At 37.4% G+C, this 25,959-nt stretch overlaps 2 protein-coding genes across 6 annotated transcripts; both read right to left on the bottom strand.

Annotated features, from left to right (window-relative positions):
• Positions 1–1,002: 1,002 nt before the first annotated feature.
• cnpy2 (canopy FGF signaling regulator 2) lies at positions 1,003–3,776 on the bottom strand. 3 transcript variants are annotated; one of them, XM_073468171.1, is made up of 6 exons: positions 3,695–3,776; positions 3,394–3,500; positions 3,194–3,309; positions 2,784–2,981; positions 2,488–2,584; positions 1,003–2,378 (listed from the first exon to the last, which is right to left on the bottom strand). In XM_073468171.1, the coding sequence occupies exons 2-6, from the start codon at positions 3,491–3,493 to the stop codon at positions 2,335–2,337; spliced, it is 555 nt and encodes a 184-aa protein (XP_073324272.1). In that variant the 5' UTR covers positions 3,494–3,500; positions 3,695–3,776; the 3' UTR covers positions 1,003–2,334. The 3 variants fall into 3 exon arrangements, with proteins under 3 accessions (XP_073324272.1, XP_073324271.1, XP_073324274.1); XM_073468170.1 differs by lacking the exon at positions 3,695–3,776 and adding an exon at positions 3,615–3,683; XM_073468173.1 differs by lacking the exon at positions 3,695–3,776 and adding an exon at positions 3,574–3,592.
• Positions 3,777–5,070: 1,294 nt separating this feature from the next.
• On the bottom strand, positions 5,071–24,766 carry LOC140998316 (natural resistance-associated macrophage protein 2-like). 3 transcript variants are annotated; one of them, XM_073468573.1, is made up of 17 exons: positions 24,623–24,766; positions 20,189–20,273; positions 17,968–18,104; positions 17,610–17,729; positions 17,068–17,187; positions 16,677–16,783; positions 16,501–16,571; positions 16,356–16,423; positions 16,108–16,263; positions 15,809–15,967; positions 15,582–15,668; positions 14,251–14,370; positions 14,010–14,159; positions 13,794–13,867; positions 12,189–12,342; positions 12,020–12,073; positions 5,071–8,067 (listed from the first exon to the last, which is right to left on the bottom strand). In XM_073468573.1, the coding sequence occupies exons 2-17, from the start codon at positions 20,220–20,222 to the stop codon at positions 7,993–7,995; spliced, it is 1,686 nt and encodes a 561-aa protein (XP_073324674.1). In that variant the 5' UTR covers positions 20,223–20,273; positions 24,623–24,766; the 3' UTR covers positions 5,071–7,992. The 3 variants fall into 3 exon arrangements, with proteins under 3 accessions (XP_073324674.1, XP_073324676.1, XP_073324677.1); XM_073468575.1 differs by lacking the exons at positions 20,189–20,273; positions 24,623–24,766 and adding an exon at positions 19,585–19,687; XM_073468576.1 differs by lacking the exons at positions 5,071–8,067; positions 12,020–12,073; positions 12,189–12,342 and having other exon boundaries at positions 13,790–13,867.
• Positions 24,767–25,959: the final 1,193 nt, after the last annotated feature.

Genomic DNA, 25,959 nt, shown 5'->3' with positions numbered 1-25,959 from the left:
GACGGCTGAGGGAGAGGGATGCTGTTCTGGGGAACTAAATGATGAGACTGCAGCTAAGAAACAGGAAGATGATGGAGATAGGAGCCTCACAAGTGAGCCTAGTAAGAGTCAGAAGGGCAGTGAAATGACGGAAACAGAGGAAAAAGAAAATGAGGAGGAGGAGGTGGTATTGATGCCCTCAGAGGTCGGTGTCTCAGGTGAAGGGATGATTGAAAGTGAGTCTTTAACTGGATAAAGGAGGAGTTCTGGCCCATGTTTAATTAAACATCTAACCACTACAGTATGTACCATCTGAATTTGTATTGTGCCTGATAATGAATGGAAGTAATTGTCTCAATAACAATTTGTAGCAGATATTTTCACAAAGACTGACGTATTTTTTAGTTCAAGAGTAATCGTAGAGCTTTTATTTTTGATGGAGAAGTAGTGATGCATTTACTGTTATGTAGGAACTTGACATTTGCGAAATCTAAAATATCCCACCCAACGCTTTTTTGACAAATCTATCCTTGTAAAGCCGAACTTGTCATACTTTTTCCTGAATCTTATTTTCTATTTATCTGCTGTTTCAATAGTTTAAGATAATATGGAGCTTTTAAATTATGAAAGTGTTTGTCATAAAAGATTTGACTATTTGGAGTGATTTTATGGCAAAAAAACAAGCAATTGTTCTGACTTCAAGTAAATAAAATGATGGAGTGCATTAACGAAAGGCTGTGGAAAGTTTACATTGTGGCCTTTAAGGACATCTTGTCTTGTGGAGTTTTTTTAGCAGACGTTTGCGTTCCAGCTCATTGCCCATTGTGATAATGTGTCACATTAGTGTGGGACTTGCATGCATATCAAAAATGAGAATACACTGGTGTGAAATATCTGTGTGAAATCAACTCATGATTTAACTGATTTACAACTGAGCCTCTATGACCTTTTGTTTAGATAATAGAAGGTAAACTTGTGCTGATATTGTACAAATATATTTCCATTGATTAAAGACAAAACAGATGCAGAGAAAACTTACAAAGTTTATATAAAAAGGAATTATCAGGAGAATGTTCACATGAGACAACAAGATAATTCGATTACACGTTGAAAAATTACCAAAAATACTTCCTGATCTTTCAACATTGACAGTACAGCATGAGGACTTTCCAACTGAGTATGATCCTTTAATTTGGACTCAATTATCAGATTATGGACTGCAGCACACTCTAGTGGGATTTTCTTAGAGTTCAATTTAACAAGACAGCTCTTGCTCAAAAGTAAAAATGAATCTCTTCAAATATCATAATTAATGCAGGTTGCAGTTGGCTTTTGTAGTGTTTAAGGAAAAAATATCTTATACCATACCACAGGTATAAAATGGATATTTTTCAGATTCCAACCGTTTATGTACTGTTGCCCCATTGTGTTAGATAACAGAAAAAGATGAAGCTACAAAGTAAAGTTTGACTTTTTCCAGCATCAACAAGCCCACCTAAGCAGCAGCATTTAATCTGTTGGACCAGTTTTCTTTACTGTAATAATTTTTCACATCAACAGTCACAATATAAACCTGGTGGTGAAAGAGGATCAATATTTAAAGACTGTGATTATTACATGAAAAAAAAAAAATTCAAGCACACTTTGTAAATTGGACAACAGTGAAACTAATTCCATTTAAATCTAAAATGATCATTTTTGACGGCACTTAACATAACACTAGTTATTCCTGTGATCTTGGACAGGTCAATAAATATTGGTGAGCATTCAAATCTCTCTACTGAAGCTAGAACTGATGAATGTCCATTCATTGTTAATAGACTTATGGTAATCACTTCCAACTTGAATTGAAAGACTGTTCAGTGTGCATGAATAATGACATAAAGACCATTTGACAAAATTTCCACCTCATCTCTGCGTGCTTGCCTTAAATTAATATGCTTACTGTATATACACAATGAAAACTGTTTGAAATTCTGTATCTACTGGGAAGAATAACTTCATTTTTGCAGTTTCACAGTTTCAGTTTTACCTGGTGTAGAGCATTTGAAGGTAAGACAAATAACCTTCATATGAAATACAGAATACTGAAATGTAATAACTTACAGTATATAAACAAGTGACAAGATAGTCCATAGAGATATGGCTAAAAAATGGCAAACTGGTCCTTGAATTGTCATAGATCACAGGAATAAGACTTTTTTTCCAGATGGATTTTCTCATATTTTACATAATAATTTGTATACATCTTTCACCACTACTATGGTGTGAAACTGGTGACAAGTGAAAACATTACAGCACCCAATGTCGTCTCCATTCTAGCTGAGCGGAGACGGCAGCCATGGCGAGATGACATCAAAGTTCGTCATGGGGCATTGTCAGAGCGTGGTCACAGAGGTCTGCAGAGCACAAAAGACAGGAAAACAAGGAATTAGAATAGTGTCAATGAGGTGAAAAAAATAGAATAGAAATGTGTATTAGTATGTAAAATTTGAGTGGAAAAGGTACCTGTCCTCTTGCTGCAGAGTTTGTCTTTGACATTATCTGTCTCGTGAGCAAAGAATTCAATGATTTCGTCTTCATTTTGCTCGACAATTGTTTCGCACTGAAGAAAAAAAGTAAAAAAAAACTGTTACAAGCTGCACAATTCCCAGTATAAATCACAAGATTTGGAGGTCTGGGCTGCATGAAAGTACCGAATTTCAGGCAGTTTGTTCATCTGGACATAACAACACAAGGCCATTAAAACATACAATGATGAGTTTAATAATTTTTCTGTAAATTGTCTTGGATTCTGTACTCACTGCAAATTTTAAACTGGATGTAACTCTAGAATCCAGCGTGGCCTCTGAGAGATCCATGGCCTCACCAATGCGAGATTTTACCCGAATGTAGGACTTCCTGTTTGTGGAAGTATCCGTGTGCTCCCCATAGTCCTCCATCCTCTCACACACATTCTCCATCAGCTCCAGGAGGTTTCCCTCTGAGCGAGCCAGAGGAACCTGTAGGCAAAAAAGGTCACGGTGAGGTGGATCATCAGACGTCTTCTTTTTGTCCAACCAACAGTTCAAAACTCAAACATTTTTAACCAATCCATGTAGCTCTAACTTTTCAAAATAAAAGTGCAGCACTACTTCACTGTGTAAAGTAGTGGTGCAGCCTACAGAGTGGGTTGGACTCAGATTACTACGTGGATGTTCTGCTGCAGCCTCACCTCTCTGATGGACTGGCTGCCGTCCGGGTTGATCCTGAAAGACCCCGCCTGGATCATTTTCTTTGGATCTATCTGGGAGATGGCCCACTCCATCTCATCTACCAGAGCCCTGCAGGCTGCGGGGAGCGCAGAGGACACGCGTTAGGACTTATGTGTCTAGTACTTATGTGCTGAACAGGGGCGGAGAAACAAACGCATACCTCCACATCTTATGTCCTGTCCTTGTCTGGCTGCCTGGCTGAAGCTCAGGAGGAGGCACAGAAGCACACACGATGCGAGCAAGAGCGCCGCTGCCCTCATTTTGCACCTAAAAAGCACAGATTTCATCACAACACAGGCTGACACATCAAGCGCTACTACAAAACACTCACGCGACTCACTCATGAGTTAGCCGGTAACGTCTCAGCCACGGCTAGCTTACATTTATGTCCGACCGTCGTGACTCTACCCAACGATTCACAAACAAAAACACGCGTTTGGTTAACTTTTCATTCAACTTACAAGTTTCTGGCAGCGCTTCTCGAGACCACCTCACGTTACGCTTTTCCACGCTGTTCCATCGCATTCGGTGAAATGTGGTGACGTAGGCACCCGAGCTGCTGGACAGGATGGAGTCGCGCTCGAGACAGCGCCCCCGCGTGACCCGGAAGAGGCTCCGACCGCGCTGCCGTTTCGGACGTGGGCCCCTCTGTGCTGCTGCTCAGAGGGGCCCCCGTCCGTGGTTATGACGTGGTTTTAAGCTGTGTCATGGGGAGGAAAAAATCAAAGTTTTGACTGAAATTAGCTGAAGATGAACATGTGAAGAAGCTTACGTGATATGTTACTGCTTTAGTTAGCGTTAACTTCTAATTTAGAGCGGGAATACTCACTTTTGCAACATGACAGGAGGCCTAAACAAACATTAACACTATGTATCAGATAAGACGAATAAACGTTTGAATGGCTGACTCATCTTTCTTCAAAATTCTTTTTTAAAATTTTTTTTTACTCAACTTATCAACAAAATTAACCCTGTACTGTACCAGGGGATTGACACTAGGCCTAAATGGCAGATACAGAAAATCAGATATCTAACTGCATTTAATAGCTGCAAATGCATTTCAGTCATCAATCACATTTGAAAGAGTTTACAGCTTCAACACAGCTGAAATGTTGGAATGATTCATAAACATGAACTATAAATATATATAACCTTCTACTCCTACTAGGAACAGAATGAATAGCATATTTAAGCTCCTTTAGTGTGAAATAAACACTTATGGTATCAGAATTATCCTCTTTTCTGAATGACTTTAGCTGCTCTTCAACTTAAAGATCTGTTCCTCTGCATAAAGGTGATCATACTGCACTCTCTCTTTGTTACTACAACCTAATTTATCCCATCATAAAAAACTGGCATATCTGTCTTTCTGTGCAGCACAGTGCTCCATGTCAGGTGAAAAGGAGTGTCTGGGCCCAAGGTACTGGAACCTTCCTCCATCATGCTCTATTAATGAATTAATTTATTTTCAGTATGAATTATACATTAGACACGCTTCAAGTTTAAAATTCTTCAGAGGAAGTAAACTAAAGAGCATGGAAGACATAACAAAAAATGCAGCAGTGACTGGATTGTAGGCCTTTTTTATTTTGCAATTGCAAAAATGTTTTTTTCTTTCATTGATGTCCCAAACAATTTCTAGTAAGAATGAAAGAGGAACATGAAAAATGGGTTTTGAGGGATACTGAGTAAGGAGCAGCTGAGTATGAGTAATTCTACAGTATTTTACTAATACTAAAATAACCAACGTACGCCAGGGATGACTGTCTGTCTCGTCTTTTATACTTGAAAGAGAAATAATAAATATTAAAAAACAATAAAGATTTCAGGCACGGTATTATTTCATCCTTTTTTATTCAACAAGAAAAAACAATGTGAAAAAATATGACAGCGATGACAGCTAACTTAAAACATCTGGTGACAAAAAACAAAACAAAAAAAACACCCTTTTTTAGTTGGGGCTCAATACTGTATCATACTGTACAATTTAAATAACACATTTGATCTAACTTGTAACACAGTACAGTAACAATTTCCTGTCTGGCCATGAAAAAGGTCTCTGACAATCCCAACAGGTGTTCCCAAACTCTGTATAACACTTTAACAAGCAACAAATGGCGCAATACTCAATCAAAGACATGGGAAAACTGAGGTCATTACCATGTTTTAATTCAAGGCATTCCTTTTCTGCTGTGATCCCATTAACGGTCCTCAGAAATGTTAAAATATTTCATTATCTTACAGCTTACAATGTCAACTTTTACTCTTTTAGTTACACCTTGGCCCATTTCTTGTGTAATCAAGTGCTGGTTCATTTATTTTTAAGTGTTTGTTGCTGGAGTGAAATTACTACAAAGGTCCTTTGTACACATATTTGGCTTATATTTGGCATGGCATGTCATCTCAATTGTAAAAACCAACATTAATTTCAATCAAGGTTGGAATTCGTCAAATGAGAAGGTGTAATGTTTAGCCATTTCCCCAGGGAAAGAAAAATACATCTACATATCCTAGGAAGAATATTAGTCTTCGAAGAAAATGTTGGCAAATGCAGAACAAAATGGCTAAATAAAAACAAATTTTACCTGTCAGTCTCTCTATTCCTCATCCCTACAACACATATGACTACAATTAGACTCAAGTCAGTTGTGTTGTTCCACTTACAATAAGTTTTTGTAATTGTTTTAAACTGAATAGTGAACAGGCACAGTGGTGAACAGAGGAGGCACTACGGTCGTCTGCACAAGTACAGTTCAATGTTTGGTCAAGGTAAAAGTTGGGTTGTTATCTGCCGTTAGTATTTCATATCATTTTCTGTCTTCTCGTCTGATGTCTTCTCTGTACTGTTTTTACTTTGTTTTACGCTTTACTTTTATTTTCTGTAAAACAAAGTTTTTGAAAGGCACTACACTAATGAAGTTAATGTAGTGCACAAGGAGTCGTGCAACTATCAGCCTGTCACAGTTAGAGGCATTTTTCATATTAGCAGTCTGTTGCTAAGCTAACACTTGTGGCCCACATTTGAAATTCAAACTGGTTCATGTTTTGTACAGTTACAAACTCCTCTGACACTCCTGGTACACCTGGGTCCAGTTACCAACACTATCTTCTGCCAAGATATCAAGATGTTGACTTTTACCCTCCATTTTCAGATTTAATATTTCAGAAATGAAATGCTATACTTTTCTGTAATGGAGTGCACTTTTGCACACATCACACCTCTGCCCAAATTTGGCTTTATCAATAAAAAAAAAAAGTTAGCTGCTGTAGCAACTCCTCAAAAAGCTGAAGCTAAATAAAATTAAATCATTTTAAAACAAACTTGACATCCACTTAAACTACATACAAGCCAAATTATTATTTATAAAAAAATAAACTACGCATAAATAACAAATCTTAAAAAAAAAAAAACTGGCCCAAGTTTAACTAAGAAGGACGTTTAAGAGAGAAAAGTAAATAAAAATAATAGAAGACAACAAATTATTGTATTCTAATGAGTGAGTAATGAGTAATATATTAATCTAACAGGCTGAGAAACACTGCGTTGATCAGACAATTACTGGAATGCAGTAATTCTGCAGCAATGATCACTGATATTAAACATCTACTGGAAATTCCTGACCTAAAATTCATATATTTATTAAATGGGAATGTATACATGTGCGAAAAAATGTACACATGTATTATCATGTAGCTTAACATTGTGTCTATCACAACCAAGGACCATTGAAATAAGGAAATCCTACAAATGATGGCTTTAATTTAATAGTTTACAAATAGCAGATGTTTTTTTATGACCAGTCTTCAGAAGACCTGGAAACAGACAGCATGTACAGACCTTACCTCCAAGAACAGAATATCCGAGAATGTAAAATAGACAGTAGCATTACTGTACATAAAATGACATAAAACTGTCACTCTTTTATATAGTATAAAAAACAGGAAAAATGGACATAAATACCTTGTATGTTATTCAAGCATTGTGTTCACATTAAATATATTAATTATAAATGTTAATTAGTCTAATATTAACATCTAGATAAATGTTTTAAATCACAAATCAATCAGAGTTTATTTGAATATGAAATTCCCACATAAAAACGTATAAAAATTGTTAACATAATGCCGCAGCTTAGGTCGTTGAGGTTTTATGAATAAATCATTTACATCAGACTTTTTGTATCTTCCTGTTCTCACTCTGTGGGGACGTGTGACAATAGGGAACATCGGGTTTGTCTATTTCATGTCAGTTAAACCAGAAAAAAAGAAGAAAGAATAATAGGCTGTCTAATTTGCAGCCTGCAGCCATACTGGAGGTCCACAGCATCTGTACTGGCTGAAAACACTCAACTTGTGTTTCTAAACTCATGACTTAACTATGTGGAATAGTGAGTTTATTATTGTGTGATTTCTGAATGTCAAATGACCATTTCATCACAGTAGTGTCTTGTCTTTAACTGAAGTTATGGTGTTAACTTGTAGTGGATCAGTCACAGGAAGCTAAATCTTTAACTCATGTCTCTCTTTAGAGCCCAGATATTTAACCATTTCTTGCATAAACATTATTTAGCTGAGGTTGTTGAGTCGTTTGTGCTGGAAAACGCCCATCATTGTTTCAAACAGGATTATACATCTGTTGGTGTGCTACACTGTGTGCTGTAAGGACACTTAACAACACATAAGGCACATAGCGGTGAAGACAAACACATACTGGGCGAGCTTCAGTGGTCCCAAGCTTCAGTCAGGTCATCATGTCCTCTTATCTCTCCTGAGTATCAGAGTCCATGTCACTCAGTAAGTAAATGTCTGTATGCCGTGACAGCCCCAATTGTGTCTGAAAGAGAGAGAAGAGAGGGAGGTTTCATCAGAGAGGAGATTGTTGTTTATAGATAGTTAACTCATCAAAGAAATCAGCTGAGGAGAACCTGTATTATAGATGGATTCTTTTTATGATTTTGTCATGATTTGTTGTTGAAGATGTAAAATATCAGTGATATAATTAAGAAAACACTCACAACTAATTGCTACACTTTTTGCTTATTATGACCGATGAAAGCTTCTCTGTTGACGCATCTTATTTTATATTTCTCTACATATAGTTTTATTCTTTTTTAAGGGTATATAAATCTAGATACAGCAGATAAACAGAATCTCAAGTATTGGGGGTTTACTGACGACAATATGGAAAACAACTGTTAAAAGGAGGTGAACATCACACTCAATGTGTGTTTTGATCAGGGATAAATCGGGTCCAATCAGTTCACAATTTGAAAGTGATTGTTTTATGATTACAGATTAATTCAGCTTGCTCACCTTGGATCAAAGTGATACTTTCCAAACTCAACTGTCCTCATTTATTCTCGGAAAGTCCTGCAAAAAAGCATTTCTATTGCCTACCATGATGTTCTGCCAACTGGGAAAAAAAAATAATTTGGCCGTTTGATCCTGCAGAACTGCAGAGTTTATTCATGGTGAAACTGTAACCTGTACTGTACATTTACTGCCACTAGACAACTTCTCTGCTCTGGTCGCTAACACTGGTCCACTCTGAACAATGTAGCCATCTTTCCTGCTCTTGCTTGACCACTCACACACTACGTACCGCACTGTTTCTTAAAAAGGAGCCGCGCTGCTTTATTGACCCCCTTCGGAGGGTGATGATGTGACTCACAGACTCTACTATAGTCGTACGTCATTATTCCATATCAGCAACAGCTTAGATTTTGTGACTGAGCACAAAATTAAGTTATTTGTCAAAAAATATTTGGTAGTGCGGCTCATCAATAGCATATATCAATATCAATATATCACTAATATTCAGGCTATGTTTTCATAATGTGTACAACTAAAACACATAACTCATGAATCCTTCTTTAGACATTTAGACAGAAGACGCCAACAAATGCCCATATAGCCATTATTTCCCATTTATTACAGACACTTATCCATTCAATCCCAAAGAGCAGAAATGAGTGATAACTTCAGTGTTCACATTACTACATTGAAGTTTTCTCTGTAACAATTCGAACTGTGTCTTTGCCATGGTTTTTCACCAGAGAGGTATTCATATGACACTGTATAAACTCACAGTAGTGTGAAAAATGTAATTTACATCTCTATCACCTCTATGAAAACCTTGAGAAACTTTAAGATTATGAGAACTTTGAACCAGAAACCAGCAGCTGTACCTGATCCACCTCAATAAAGTGAAAATTGAATGCAACAATAACTTCACTGAAAGAACCTGAGAACTTTTCTGTTATCACTGAATTAACTGTATGTTCTTATTGATTGATACACACATCTTGCTTGGATATTGTTAGCTGCTAAAGTACACAGTCTAATTTTAAACTTGAGGATTTGCCTTCACTAATCTCTTCTTTTAATTTACAATAGTCAGACTGTTTCTGACCTTATTTAAGGTTTGGACATGTTAGCTCTACTGCCGTAGAGGATCAATGTAAAAAGCTGTTGTGCTTCTCAAGTGCCCCTGTGTTAGACTGAAACACGCCTATGTGAAGGCAGAGTGGGTATTGTATTTAGTCTCAGCTGTGATCTACTGAGGCTGAGAGAGGAATTGATGGCACTTGGCTTAAATAAAAAAAAGAATATTTTTCCCTAAAACAAGTTTAATTCTCTTTGCATTGGTTTATTATATTTGCCTGTTGCTTTATTAAAATACTTACTCTAACAATCAGGTCTGCAACCCAATGAACCTGTTAAAAATCTACAGTAAATATTAATAGTAGTTCCATTTTTGGTGAAAAGAAACAGACATAAATCTGAAAATAACTGCACTGACTCATTTAAGACATCCTAATGAGAGAAAACATTTGTTCTGCCTTCAGAGTTTGTCTGATTGCTGGACACACCTGAGTTTAATTAATTAACAGATGCAATGCACAAGAATTAACAAACAATTTCGACATTTAAATGAATCTGACCAGACTGCATCTTATTCTGAGTTGTGGAATTTGGGGACTTTAATTCACAAAATGACTGGTTTCAGGGGTTTAAAGATAGATTACAGACTGTAGAGCTGTCTGAGACAAACATGTGGTTTTGGGCTTTAAAAATAAACTCCCTCTGTACTTGTTTTGACTCCTTTTTCTTGAACTTTTGTTTCTAGTTCTCCTTTAACCACAGCTTTGTCATGACATTTACAACAATTATAACTGTACCATTATTGTCAAGCGGCTACATGAGCAGTTCCTTCTCTTGTCTGCATAGCAGTTTAAATAAGTCAGTTCTTTCATAAATGACAACCACATGTATTGTAATACCTGTTATATCACATATTTATATTACAATACATGTCTATCAGTGCTTTCTCCTCACATTTTTATCCACAACAAAACTAAATAAAAACATGGAATAGAAGTTCATCCTGTTATCATTTAACAAAGGCTAAATACAAATCAATATTTTTACATATTATACTTTTTATCCAACACCTAAACCCTCACAGTCAAGAAGTGATGAAACAACTCCTGCACAGTTCTTCAAACTTGTTTCTTTCACACTTATTTAGGCACTAAAAGAGGCTCGGAGGATGAAGCTGCAGTCATACAAAGCTTCACTTCACAAATCTGACTTCACACTCCGCTCATATTTTTAAAAAACCTTCTTCATTCTTGAAGGAGGTTTTGAACCAGACTTGGTTAAGTTGAGTAGATGTCCACTCTAGGCTTGAGTAGAACAAGAGAAAACTTGGACTTCACACAGGAGAAGTGACAAATGAAGTACATGCATCATTATGCATGTTACTGAAACTTTAGCCACTTAAGCTTCTTTGACATATTAGACAGGAAATCAGCTCACAACATCAAAACCCCGTAGTCAAACGATTTTAACACAAGTAGGGCTGGATCTCATTTGGTGATTTTTGTTACAGATAATAGGATTATTCTCTTAAAAATATGAATTGTTAGATGCAAAAATCCAGTGAATCAAACTGCTACAGAGACAGTACAATGAGTTGAGATAAGATAATTGAGGATATCGAGGTAGACTGGGAGGAAATCATACCAGAATGAGCAGCAGGACACACTGTGCTTCACATTATCAAGAGGGCTCACAGAGAGCAAAGTGTACGAGGCAGCTAGCTTTAGTACCTGTCTTAAACCAAATTAATCAAAAAAGATGATTACTTTAGGTAGATAGTTAGGTTGCTGCTACTCAATGTAAACAACAGTAAAAATAAATGAGGAGAAAGATCTTCACTGGACATGCAGACATCGGTTTGGTTTTTGTAAATAATAAAAAAGAAACAACTGTTGCTGTACCACCTACATGGGAAAAATGTGTACTGAATAACAATACTGAATACTGTAGTTTCTGTAAACCAACATTATTTAACAAAAATACAAACTGAGCCTCCATTTTTCAATGTCTAGATAATATTTTAGAAAAAGGACGGAAAATCTTATTTCACATACAGATACTTGGGTTAATCATAAATAGAGTTACATGTTGTATAATATACTCATGTCACAGTATGTCAACTGAAGACTGGTGTTGTATTTTCTGTGCTGGTGAAGTATTAATTATGTTCATCGGGTACCTAAAAAGCACCATATTATGAGACCCAGCCCGACACAAAATAAACATGTTGACATTAACAGAAAATGTGCTTTAAGATCTTAAGTGATCTAGAAAAGTCCTGGTTGTGTACAGGGCTCAGTGTCTCCAAGAAGAAAGAGGAATGCTGGTGGTTACTGTCCTGTTCAGCTCTAGGAGTCGTACTCAGACGGCTCCTCTATGAGCACAGCAGGTCGATTGCTTACCCTGCTGCCAAAGTCCAGGCAGGAAACACCCAAGGCAACCAAACAGTGCCATGCCTGCAGAAAACGACAAGGGAGAGACAAGTCAAGACACAACCAAATATATTTTACTCATGTTTCTATTTTTAATTTTCATATGATGATTCTTGTTTGTTGCCGTTATCTCACTCACCAGGTAGCCTACAAAGCACAGATAGGCCACGGAAAGCAGAGCAGCGAGAACGTAGAGCAGCACGCTGTTCAGAGCCGTCACGTAAACGACCACAAAGTACATGTTGATTGCACAAACCACCAGGATGACGATGCCTCCCGAGATCTTCCACACCCTAAAGAAACAGGCAGTTGATTAGACCATTGGGAAATAATGTTTTTTTCTGAAATGAACAGTCTCCTGGAAGTAGTAAGTTCCTCTAACAGTCTGACTACAGGGTAAATTTCTAGTTTGTGTAACTCAATCTTGGCCTGTCTCCAAAACTAAGTTACTGCCTTGGATTTTTTTTTTTTTCTTCTTAAATACTAAAAAGAGCAAACACTGTCGGATGGTGGACTAGGATCTCCCACATTTAATCAGTTGTTCCTTGGCCCAAATTTTGAGATATCTTGCAGTGGAAGCAGATGCTGTAGCTTTGAGAACTGCACGGTTAATGAAAGTTTTCAATAAATATTACATTTTAATGTCAATAAAAATGATCATAATTACATTTCAAGGATTAAAACTAACAAATATATCATGTACTACAGGGGCATCAAAGCCAGTCATGATGGTTTTAAATGATTAAAAAATTTATATATTTAGAAATGGGGGAAAAAAAGTGATGTTCTATCGCCAATACAAAGCAACACTGATTTTATTCCAGGGATGACAAATAATAGGTTTTGTCTGTGGGAAAATACAGGCATTAAAACTTTGAAAGAATTATTTGAATGGGATAAAATGATATCATTTGATCAACTAAGATTAAAAATATAAACTACCTCGTACACATTTCTTTAGGTTCCTACAAGTTAGAAGTTTTATTCAGAATCAAATTGGGTGCAAATTTAATCGGGAAATGTCACCAACTGAGCAATTACTGCTACTAGGTAGCAATAGGTATGTATAGGTATAGTAGGATGCTGCTATGAGGCCATTTACAAGTCCACTAAAGTAAATGATGCATTCCTGCAAACCTGGGCTTGAGACCTTGGGGTAGAGCTAGATGAAGCTACGGAGAAGGGTATATGGGAATATGCAACTAACATATCCATATGTCATAGAGCAAACAAACTATAATTCAGGCTGCTGTATCGTCTCCAGATATCGCCTCAACTTAGAAATAAAATGGACCCGAAGAAGTCAGCTATGTGTAGTGCAGTAAGGATGGTTGGTAGTTTTATACACGCTGTATGGACCTGTGTAGACATTCGTTCATTCATTTATTCATTCATTCATTCACACTCAATATATTTTGAAAGGCACTTCCTAGACCGAGGAACGATGGTTGAATGCTCAAGGGAGTCTCTGTTGTCTGTTTTTTTAATTTTTTTCTTATAAAAAAATGTTTTTATTTATTTTGATCCATGTATACCACCTCAGTTGTGACCTGGGACAATGCTGTGCTATTTGAACAATTCTGGAGGGACTGTGTTCGGGGAAGGGTAGTTGCCAGAGGGATTTGTCTGAGGGGGGGGGTTCAAAAATAAAAAGTCTGTGTGCATACTGTGTATGATGTAATTAATGTTTGATTAATAATAAAAACATGTTTAATAGTATAGTATAAGTATATATTTCACTCACAATCCGTTTGCAAAGTCATTCATTATGGATGTCAGACTTGTGAAGGTCAGAATTGGAATCAAAGCAAATGGAAGCTGGAAACAGAAAGAAAAGTCAAACTGAATATCTTACAGAATCACCATTTACACAACAGAAAAAGTAAAAGAAGAGTATATATTTAATTTTTATATACATTGTTTTGACAGAATACATTTTGAGGGAGGGATTTGTCCTGACCTGCATGCTTTGAAGCACATTGAGGAAGTCGTTCATCCCCGTCAGATGCTGAACATCCTGAAAAATAGCTACCAGCAGTGTAGGCGTGATGGCAATGGAGCGGGTCAGCAGCACTCTGGCAAAACGGGACCACCGTAGGTTCAGGAATCCCTTAGAAAACATCAAAGTAAACTCATGAGCATACACACTTTTGTTTGTTTGTTTACCCATTCACAGGTATAAAACCAGTAGACATTCTTACCTCCATGACAAACTGCCCAGAGTAAGTGCCTGTCATGGTGGAACTCTGTCCAGCTGCCAGGATCCCTATGGCCCAGATGTAGAGGGCTGCAGGGCCAAAGACACAGCCCAGAACCACTCCCTGAACATACCAACAGAGAAATAAGTTATCCCTCATTCATCTATCCATCCCTTGATAGAGGCACAGAGATGGTTATCTAATAATGTAGATAATGGAAGAAAGAGAGAAGTTCAGAATAAAGGTCCAGTGTTGCCTGTGTGACTTCAGTCAGTTGGCAGTTGGCAGCTTTGCTACGCTTCCATGACATTTAATTCCATTCATCCCTCCATTTCAACTTTGTGGCAATGACTTTTTAAAGCTCTTACATACCCATGTTGACCCACACAGGTGTTTTCATTTTTATCTGTCCGATTAAAGCAACATTCACAGCAGGAAACACACAGGTATAACTAAAACTATCAATAACGACTACATTCCCTTTAGGTGTTCCACCTCCGGTGACCTTATATTGTGCAACAGGGCTTTGTGAGACATAATCATTAATGTTGTTAGCAACACCTTTTTTTTTTTTTAGCAATTTTAAGTCTAAGTGTTCTAAGATTCATACAATATACTGATAGTATAAATTATGTGTATACACTAATGACCAAAATAACTTTTGCAGTTAGTATACAAAAATAAATGTATTGTTTTGTTATTATTTGTTCTGACAGATGTGAAACAAACTGAGACTTTCATAGTTCGCTGTCAATTAATCTTCTGAGAAAGTGAAAAGGTTTTCCTGAAGGTTTAACTTTTTTTGTCACCATCCACCATCCCAATTTATTGAGTTTTTTTGCAGCCATGAGCAGCTCCTCCATGTCCCTTACATGTATTTTGAGACAGCAGTGTATATCAACTAGACACTCAAAAATAACAGAATTAGTTTGTAGGGTGAAATGGGGACAGAGCTATGGTTGGGCACTGAATGCCTCTGCCCAACAGAGGTTTAATCAGCCATACTTTAATAACTGAACAATAACTGACAACACCTGTGTGTGCATGTGCAGAGCCTTTAAATAGAAACTATGTGTTGGCGCTCTTTTGTTAACAAGGAGGAAATATGGTGTGGCAACATGTGAAAAGCTGCTGCTTCTTTTCCTTATATTTTTCTTCTTCTTCTTCTTAGATTATAATTATAAAATGCAATTAATACTCATTGCTGGTGAGGCTGCTACATCTAACTTCAGTTATCTGAATCTTGTCCTTGATTACTATAAAATAATTTATACCGTCTTAGTAAGAATTCCACAGTGAGGATTTATTGTTGTTGTAATGATGACCAGACGTACCCCTTTGTAGATGTCCACCTCCAGTGTCTTGTTGTTGAGAGGGAAGAGATCTGTGTGAGGGCTACCGGTTTTATTACAAGATTCATTCTGCAACCAGGGACACAAACACAAGATGGACACTGTGTGTTATCATTATTCCACCACTGAGTTTTAATATGAACAACACAGGCTTCAGCAGTACTCAATAAAGAGGAATGGATTCTTACTGTAATACAATATATACCCACCACGTCAGCATTGGTCTTATTGTAGAAAGCCTGAGCAAAGACTGCTACGACAAAGACGTTGATGAGGAAGGAGATGAAAAGAGCGATAGTTGACTCGATGAAGAAGTACTTGTTGGCTTCCTTTACTTCCTTCTTATTTTTGCGATCGATTTCCCGAGACTGGTACATAAGAAAGATAAATGTCACTCATCCTGCTAAGCATATGGTATAAATAATACTATGTGTCAAACACTGACAATATGGCTAACACGACTTTTTAACAATGCTTGGCTGAATGTGACAACATATACGCTTCTAACCTTGACCAGCGCTGAGTGCAAGTAGATGTTATGAGGCATGATGACAGCGCCTACGATTCCCACTGCCTGCTCCAGCTGCAGAGGTCCACAGCCAGCACAGTAAGGTAAGAACATCCCCTTCAGCAGCTCCGCTTGGTTTGGCTTTACCAGCACATACTACAAACAGACGACACACAGTCAAACACGTCATGATGCCGTGGACATCATTGCAAAAGCTCAAAGTCAACAAACACTTGACAATCTTTTACCTCGTAACCAAAGCTTATAGCCATGACAGTGATGAGAAAGCCAAAGAAAGCTTCAAGTTTCCTCAGGCCTGCAAGGAGACACAAACTGTATCAACACCGGAACACATAGACACTGATAAGTAGGTGACAATGTATGCATATGTACCATATTTGTCTAGAAAGAGGAACACAAATGTGTCTGTGATGGTGATGAGGACTCCTGCCCACAGTGGAATCCTGCAGGAGAAAGACAAGAAAATGTATTTTTTGGTCAGTTATCCCTCACTATTAAAGAAATATAGTCTGTAAAAATGTTTTCAGCGCAAGTAGTGAAGACGGTACCTGCCCACAGAGAGGAGGTTGAGAGCTATGGCACAGCCAATGACCTCCTGCATGTCTGAGCCAATAATTGCCAGCTCCACCATCAACCAAAGGATGATCCGAGGAACCTGAAAAAGAAATAAAATTAAGATATAAACAGAGAGTAGGGCAAAGTTTAATCCTCTCTTTACTGAATCGCATAGGTCATGTTGGCTTATCCTCTTAAACCACACAGCACAGCACTTGTACTTTTACATATTCAACTAAATTTTTTAGATATCCAACAAAATTTAAGAATATGAAATCAAAAAATGTAACACTCTTGTTCAATAAAGCCGTGTGCACTGACAAAAGGTTTATGTACAACAAAAGAAGGAAGTTGAGGTGTATAACGAAAGTGGATAATACTCACTGTGGGATACTGGCGGTTGCAGACTTCAGCCAGATGCATCCCTGTGACGACCCCGAGGCGTGCAGCTAACCTCTGCAACAGCAGCCCAATGATGGTGGCTCCAAGGAGCACCCATAGGAGCTGAGGAAGAAAGGCAAAATCAGCAAAAGTTTACAATAACCCAAAAATATATAATGACTACCTGTGTTTGTGTTCATTTTGGACACCGGGATGCACCAAAGTGAACAATCAAATTTATTTTTAGTAATATGATGAAAATAATTATGAAGGAAATAATAATAACTGAATAGCTGATTTCTTTGCTTAGAGAAATACATTGAACACATCCAAATCTTTGTGAAGAGAGCAACAAAAACCTGCAGAATCACTTCCTCAAAAGTGGTGTGAACAAATGAGCTTTGAGAAAAGGCTCAATCAGATTCCAGTCAAAAATGCTATATGAAAGTTGATGTCTTGTCCTAAATCCACACCTATTTACTGTCAAATTAAAATGCCAGGCCATCGAAGCACAGACTGACTACATTATCATTTTTATAAATCACCTTAAAGCCAGCTTTAGCTCCAGACTGAAGGTCAGACTCGATGTTCCCTGGATCCAAGTAAGCAATGCTCATCAAAAAGCCCGGTCCAGTGAAGGCCCAAAGTTTACGGAAACTGAATACCTGAAGAGAAGCACAGCAGAATTTGATTATAACAAGTCATGTTTGATTAATAAGAAATTGTTTCAATTCCAATTATAACATGTTTTGCTTCCTAAAAAATGTATTCTTATAAACAATCCAACACGGGTAAAGCAAATGAAACATGTTTGCTTTACCACATAGTGATAGCTAATACAACGGAGCTTCAGTTTTGATGAATACTTTACATGAACCGGTAGCTGAGAGACATGGTGAGTACCTGGCTGACATTCTCAGGAATGTGCACCTTCTCCTCAAAGTACGTGGAGAAGGGTTCGTCCTGGGCCACAGGTGATGCAGGAGGAGAGATGGAGCTGTACTGGTTTGTCTGGACTCCATTGTCCTGAGGGGAGTCCTCTGACAAAAGCACAGAGAAGCAGAGTGATGAGAGGAGAGTAAGACTAACATAGACAAGAGAGTTATTTGTAACACTAAGATGTCTTTCCATCAGTTGTTGACATGCTTTCTGCCAACCAAACATACAGTAACAGCTTCTGAGCAACTCAGATGCCATTAGGGCTGGAAGTAACGATCGTTAAATTATTGATACATCTGCTGATCATAATAATGATTAATGGATTAATCATTTAGTCTATGAAATAACATCTTTAAATGGCTTCTTTTGTCCAACCAACCGTCCAAAACCCAAAGACTGTATTTGCTATCATAAATGACAAAGAAAAGCAGCAAATCCTCACATTTCAGAAGCTGGAACAGCAATTGTTGGGACACTTTTGTTCAAAAAAATGACTGAAATGTTTAAATGATTATTGAAATGGTTGGCGATTAATTTGTTTTTAATTGACTACTTGATTAATCGACTCATTGTTGCAGCTTTAGGTGCAACCTAACTGCATTTTTGTAGTTCTGAACACCATGGACTGGTTATGATAACCTTTCACTTTCACTAGTTGCTAAGATTTGGGGACGTGGTGCAAAAATGTGCAGTCGGCAGTTGCAATATGATTAAATTTATCTTATTGTATTATGGTTCCCGTATATTAAAACTGAATGACTTAGAAGTGACCTGAAGTAGACAGATGCCAAAAAAACCTTTGATCTCATGAAAGTAAAGAATAATATAAGAGAACAAATCCATAATCAAAACCTCCACTCAAGTAACTACAAGTGTTGAAAAAAACTTTTCTTCTGAGCTCAGTCTGATCATTGCAACACTGCTACTGACTGTGTTCAAAGCTCCCTAAGTTGTATGAACTTGGGCTTTTTAAAATCATTTCACAGCACCTCTAAAATTTAATTCAAACAATGTGAGTGAGGGTAAACCATGTTTTTAATTTACCATCAACAAAATAACCATTGAGGTTTTATGTTTGGACTAGAGGTACATTAGCAGCTCTGCCAGCCTATAATAAAAAAAAAAAAACCACACCAGGCATTTCCAGCCTTCTTCAATAACTCAAAGCACAAACCACAGCTTTATTAATTCTTTTGTTAGGAAAATGTTGAAGTCAGGAATACCTAAGACTTGTCTGGGGTACAGGAGCTTAATTAAAGAAGGTGCATACCTTAAAGATTTGTGCCAGTTCAAAGACCAGAAGCAACCATTGTAAAAACGTCACTGCTGATAAGTTAATGTGACTCGACCTCACTTTCAAAACTGCTACATAAGTGATTTAAGACTTTAATGACACGTATTCACTCAGTCAGTAAATAAACCTTTAATTAGGGCATCCATAATTCTAAACCCAATGACTCCATCAACATGTTTTATGAAAACACAATGAAAGAAAAAGGATTACATATAAAAGAAAAGTGAATATAAAAAAAAACAAAACCTCTGACCAAAAAATCTCTGTAAACAATGTCAACTACTCACTGAGTTTGGAGCTCTCAGTCTGTCCTCCCTTCATCTCCAACTCACTGCTGGTCCTAAAGTCCACTGTTACCGAACAAGGACTCTGCTTTTATATGACTCAGCCTTTATCATCCTTTTTTTTTTTTCTTTTTTTTAAAGATGTCACAACATCATTCTCACATCTCCAAAAATGACTCTTGTGAGGAAAGAGAAGTAAAGGACGCACACCCCAGCACACAACTGCTAAATTTGTTCTTGTCAATGAAACACAACCACGAGCACAAATAATCTGCAGAGTGACTCTTCACCCTTTAACCTTTAATGAGTCAAACAGCATCACATAAGTAGTGATAAAGTTCACAAAGGAGGCAATGAGAATAAACAGCATTCAGATTCTTAAATAATTATAAAACCAAACAAACTATAGGATCCGAAGTAAAGATAAATCTTCCTTTTTGGAAGTAAGTTGTCTGAGTTTTCACTGTTTTTTTATGTTTAAACCATTGTGGTTACTTGCACGCAAGACAAAATGTATTCTGTTAAAATATTGTTTTAAGCGGCTCTGTCGGTATGACGGGTGTGTCGGTACTGTGACGGTCATGTTTCTGTTATCTTAAGCAGTTACCTTCAAGGAGGTCTCCGTCCTGCTCGGCTTTCATCAGAGCGAGCTGAGGGATCCCTGGGAACCTGAGGGATGGATATCAGCCTCCCTGGAATAAGACAACAACAGTTAGATAAACTGAAGGAGCATGAGAGACATGACTGTTGAGGGTAAAACAGTAATTAGCTCAAAAGACTGCTTTTGTGTACTGCTTTTGAGAACTTTCAGCTTTTCTCACAATAAGTACAAGGAACCTGAACACAAGACATGACTGAGCAACATTTTGTTCCCTTTAATTAAAGTCAACATCAAAAGTCACAAGTCATGATAATGACTCAGCAACATTAACAGCATGTGAAAAGTCACTACTTCAATGAGAATCTTTTACAGGAAACATTAAGTAAACCACTGGAGTCAGAGTTTCACTTCTACCACAAGCATCCTTCCTTTAAATCCTCAGTTTAATACACACTCTGTAAAACTGGTGCTGAAATAGTACACCTCAGTTCTGCTGCCACACAACTGTGTTTTATAACACCATGTTCTCGGACACAGAGAGTGCAGCACCTCTGAAGGCACATGACTGTGGGATCATATGAGGCAAAAGAGGAGCTGAGGCAGCAGACGGAGCAGCTTTCCCAACAGGCAAGGTTTCCATAAGGGTGCCACTTCCTCCAGCTTAACATGTGCTCAGAGTAATTAGCATTATCCATGGGACAAGGTGCAAGGATAAGGTAGTTGCTCTGTAGCAACAATTAATTTGACAACATGAGAATCTGAGTAATAATACGATATCATTTTGTTTAAAATCTAAAAAATAAAATATCTCCTTAAAGAATCAACAATAAAGTTAAGTCTGGGACCCTCTAATTGTTTATGTTGACAGACTGACAGTTCTCCCCTCTCAGTAGCACAGTACATGCACAAGCACCTAGAAGACGAACCACCTAACCTCCTCAGCCTATGGGCAAGCTGTTTTCTGTAAGTTGTTATTTTTTCCCCTTTCTAATTACTTTAGCTTTCTTACTTTATATATTATCTATAAAAAAATATTACTTCACTCAATGGGAATGATAAAAAAAATAATAATAATTTATTGGCCAGATTTAGCAGCGAATGTTTAAGCATGTGGAGGGGCTTTCTAAAATTGACCTTGGGGCCAGATCTGGCCACCAGCCTGGCAGTCACTTGTTCCTTGGCCACAGGACCTCCCTTTTTTGTCATGTGTTCTCATGTGGCCACAGTCAGCAGTCACATTTAGTCACTGAACACACAACAAACAGCACAAAATGAAGATATAAATATGTCTGCCAACCCCTAATGTTTTATATTGTACACTTAACGTTAAACGATAAATTGTACAATTAAGAATCTGTTTTGATAACGATCGTGTATTTATGCACGATCGTTATCAAAACAGTTAGGATTCTTAATTGTACAATTTATCCTATGGGTTAAAAACATAATATCATTGACATTTTTGCAGGCACACGTTATGATGGAGGGACCTTCAAGTGCATCCGTTCGCTCAAATCGCTTTCTCTAAATTCAATCAGTCTGAACAACTCCTTTAAATCTTCAAACGACTATGTGCTCTCACGCACCACCATGAACTGAATGACTGCCTCATCCCTGTTCAACATACACTTCTTTTAACAACAGTTTATCGTTGTCAGTCAGCCTAGTATCTTGTTGCAGGGCCCAACATCAAACAGTATTTCCTCTTTTTCTGCACAGCACAGTGGATCACATGTTCACTTCCCTCTTGTATAAATCTCACTAACCAGGTATGAAAGAAGAAATACTGGAAGAAAGTGATCTCCCTTTGAGGTTTCTGATCATAAGTCCAGTCTTCCACATGTCTCCAAGTGTGTTTGTCTGATAAAGATTTGCCTTCCAAACAAAACAATAATGTGGGTTACAGGGGATATTTCAGTGTGCAGCTATTTACTGTGCTATGCTCTTCCGTTGACTTCCTTTGTCCCAGTACCTGGTTGAAGTTGTTGACATTGTGCATACTTCCTCTTTTCTTTTTCACACAAAAACAAACACACAGTAATCTGTTGTAATCACTGCTGAGTCTGACCTGTACTGATTTTGATCAACCTCTAGTCGCTGTTACAGACCCTTGTCTCGACAGATTGTCAGGTTGGTCCGTTTAAGTACACTGTGACACTGGACACCTCCCCACATTCACTCACCACCACACTAGTATCAACACCAAATACAAATGTATGAACAGAGGAACTTTATTTCGTTTACTATCATTCTTATCTGAGCTACATCTGACATACTGATATATATATTGTGTACTGGTCCCAGTGTGACCTGGATTCCAATCCTGGTGTCGACACCAATCTTGTCAAATTCCATAGGCAACCATGTGTATGTCCTGATAATTGAGATTAAGACTTAGAAAAAGTCTCCCTGTAGCTAAAAAAAATGGCCAAATTGAATCCATAAAATCTAAATATCTCAATATCCTTCAGAAACAGTATGATGTTCATAGAGGAAACAACATCATCAACTGCATGAGTCATTTTGACTTTACCAAATGCTGTAAAGTTGGATTGGCTAAGCTTCTATGTCTCAATTAAAAAGTGGTAAACCTGATATGAAACTGCATCAATTAGTCATCCATCCATCTAACTTCCCTAAAAGCTTTGGCCCCAATGAACACCAGAGAGGCCTAATCTGCACAGAACAGCTTTTACAATCACTAAATCTATGACAACTCCCAAACTGACAAATGATCTCTAATGTTACGCCCCTAAAATTCTAACCCTTGTAGACTTTTACACCCCATGCAAAAAAAATCTCGACACAAAAAAAGTTTAAAAAAAACAAAAAAAATATTCTAAATGTTAGAAAACTAAAATTTCTTCCTGAATTAAGAATGAAGTAGCAACAACTTCTCACAATACTTTTTCTCACAACAAATGAGCAGCACCATTTATTCTTACCGTTTTCAAATGAGCAATATCTCAATAACAGGCCGTCCACGTCCAACACCGACACAACTCTAGTAAACACAGGAAACATTCAGCTGCTATCAAGGTTATAAGAAGATTTATCTCCGGCTCGGTGTAACCAGGAAAAATATTCAAATGCTTGACGCTTGCAAAAACTGGTCCATCAAGAACACAACTCTCACCACCAACTGAAAACATTAATGTCTACTTCTGTTCACATGCAGCCATGAACTTAAGTGACAGCTTGACTTGAGTGACTTGTTTCAAGGTCCAACCAAAAATAATACAAGCCAGCCAACATGTTTTTCACGTTGCATCAAACCTGTTATACAAATTTATACAACACAAACTTCCAAATGCAAGTGACAAGAGGGATATATCAGTGGCATATTTATCATGGCAGTTCTTTTGTTTGAGGCATTTGAGAAATGGTTGCATATAAATGTGCAACACACAATTTTGTTAGACACTAGCATTCAAGGAACACATTTTTATTCCCCTATATACTAAGGAAGGAGAGGATGACTATAAATCCTACACTGAATTACAACCTTGGATGTAAATAATGTTACATTCAGTAACAAAAGCTAATATTCATGTGAAAACTGATAGCTGTTTTCCTGCGGTGGTGAATTGATTTTAGTAAGGTGCATCAAAGCTCTAGCAACACATGTAAAGAAGAGCGGAAAGAACAACATGGATGCTTTTGATTTTACACTCACACTAGTGCTCCTCTACGACTCTGAGACACACTCACCATGGAAGAACATTACCATATAATACAATACAATACAATATTGCCAATGCAATAAGGCTCATTGCCTAGTAAATTAAGCAGATTTTAAGAAAATATTACCCTTGCATCTAATCAACATGTTATGCTATTTCTATGACTTTGTATAGCTTAGTTTTTATTGAATGAGTAATAATAATGACATGCCCATCTTTGTTAGTGGGTCAGATCCATTAAGAGTCACCTGATGACTTCATCATTCAGGAGGATGCTCTGATTTCCAACTTTGTCACGTGAATCAAAACGTTTAAAACACAGAGTACGTTATGTTCAAGGCTGGATGTTGCAACATGTCAAAAAGCAGTCTGGCAGCAATCAAACCTTGGCGAAAGTCACCCTTGAAATGTTGCAATGATGTCAATTGATTTTACAAACTCTCTGAGGAAGCAGCAGCATTTAAGGAACTCACCAGAGCTTAAAGATATGACCTCTGGTCCCGATAACTTAGCTACATGGTAATGTGGCTGAAGTTGGACCAGCTAGCTAGGAAATAAACCACGCTTGCTCGCTACATTAACCCTGTATATATGTGAAGAGGAGCAGCCTTGGCCATCACCTTCAAATCCAACACCTGGTGTGCTAACACCTACACTGTCAGTTCACTGTGGCCAAGCTAACAAGTTTCTATGGTATGTTAGCTGTCTGGTTGAATATGCTAACATTGCCCATATCAAACTATGAAAGCGACCTTACCTGCTTACACCTTATGGGAGGGTAAATGACGAATTGTTGTTCTGACGAATAAAGCTAATTTTAAACTGACACCATCTGTGTAAAGTTGTAGGTAGCTAAGTCGCACGTTATCGAGCAGATTCCGGCAAAGTCGTATTTTTCCATGTCAACCGTAAGTTCAAGACTCAAGGCGCATGCGTAATAACGCGGCTCTGATTGGTAGACGTTTGGAAGTGTGGTCTTGATAATGGTGCCCTGGGTTTAGCCTGTCAGGTGGTGGTGCTGACTTCTTTCCCCACAACAGATAAGTCCTGTGATTTTCAGGCTGATATCATTAAATTTGATATTTGATATTATATGAAAACATCTTTGACTACTCAGGTTATTATCTCTGAAAATTACAAAAAAAATACAATTGCTGGGGACCAGACTCAAAAGAAATCATCTTGTCCATCTTGAGCCTCCTTTCATATTGAACAGAGGGGGAACAGTATCTGACAGTAATACTCCAAGCTGTCAGGATGTGCTTTACCTGCTATAATGGAGCTGGATTTAAGACAAATATGATACAATAGCGATTTATATTTAGCCTACAAATGAATGAGCATACTTTCTTCCAAAAGTCCATAATTTTCAAAATGAAAAGTCTCTCACAAATATATTATTTTTCATTGATAGAAATAACAGTAGTAGGTTGTGTTAATAAAGACATAAAAACACAAACATATGTGCTGTTGTCCCAGTTTAAAAATATAACTAGACAGTCATGAAATTTGGATTTCACTTCTACAATACAACATCTTCAGATAAAACTCTCTAAAAAAAGTCAGTTTTGAACCTTAGCTCTCTCCACAGTGCCTCTGTGGTACGAGCACAACAGCTCGGGGGCGAACTTTTTGTGAACGCGCGCTTCCTCCGCCCTTCGGGCGTAAATCATTATGCCTATAAATTATCATTTTCAGTCAAATAAATGTGTTGAAGTAAAATGAACAACACCTCCCTCTGAATTGAAGTGAAGTAGTATATAAAGTAGCACGAGTTTCAAATGTGTAGTTACTGTACTTCAGTAAAGGTACTTTTTTCTTTTTTTTTTCTTTCCCTCACTGACTCTAAACTTATTTATTTATTTATTTATTTATTTATTTATTTATTGCCATGACCACAACTTTTCCAGTCGAGCCCGTTTTTTAATAAATTAATACAAGGCGTATTGTCTTTGTTAGTATATTCATTAAGATGCAATTTTGTCCTTTTCACAATAAAGTAATACCTAGACTTATTTATTAAATACATTATTTAGATTAAAGCAACGTTAACACAGAAAATAACATTAATGCAAGTCAAATTTGAGACACGTT

Source organism: Pagrus major, chromosome 6, assembly GCF_040436345.1.
Source record: "Pagrus major chromosome 6, Pma_NU_1.0".
NCBI lineage: Eukaryota > Metazoa > Chordata > Actinopteri > Spariformes > Sparidae > Pagrus > Pagrus major.
Note: the sequence above shows the minus strand (reverse complement) of the source record. Positions and strands in the feature narration are given on the sequence as shown.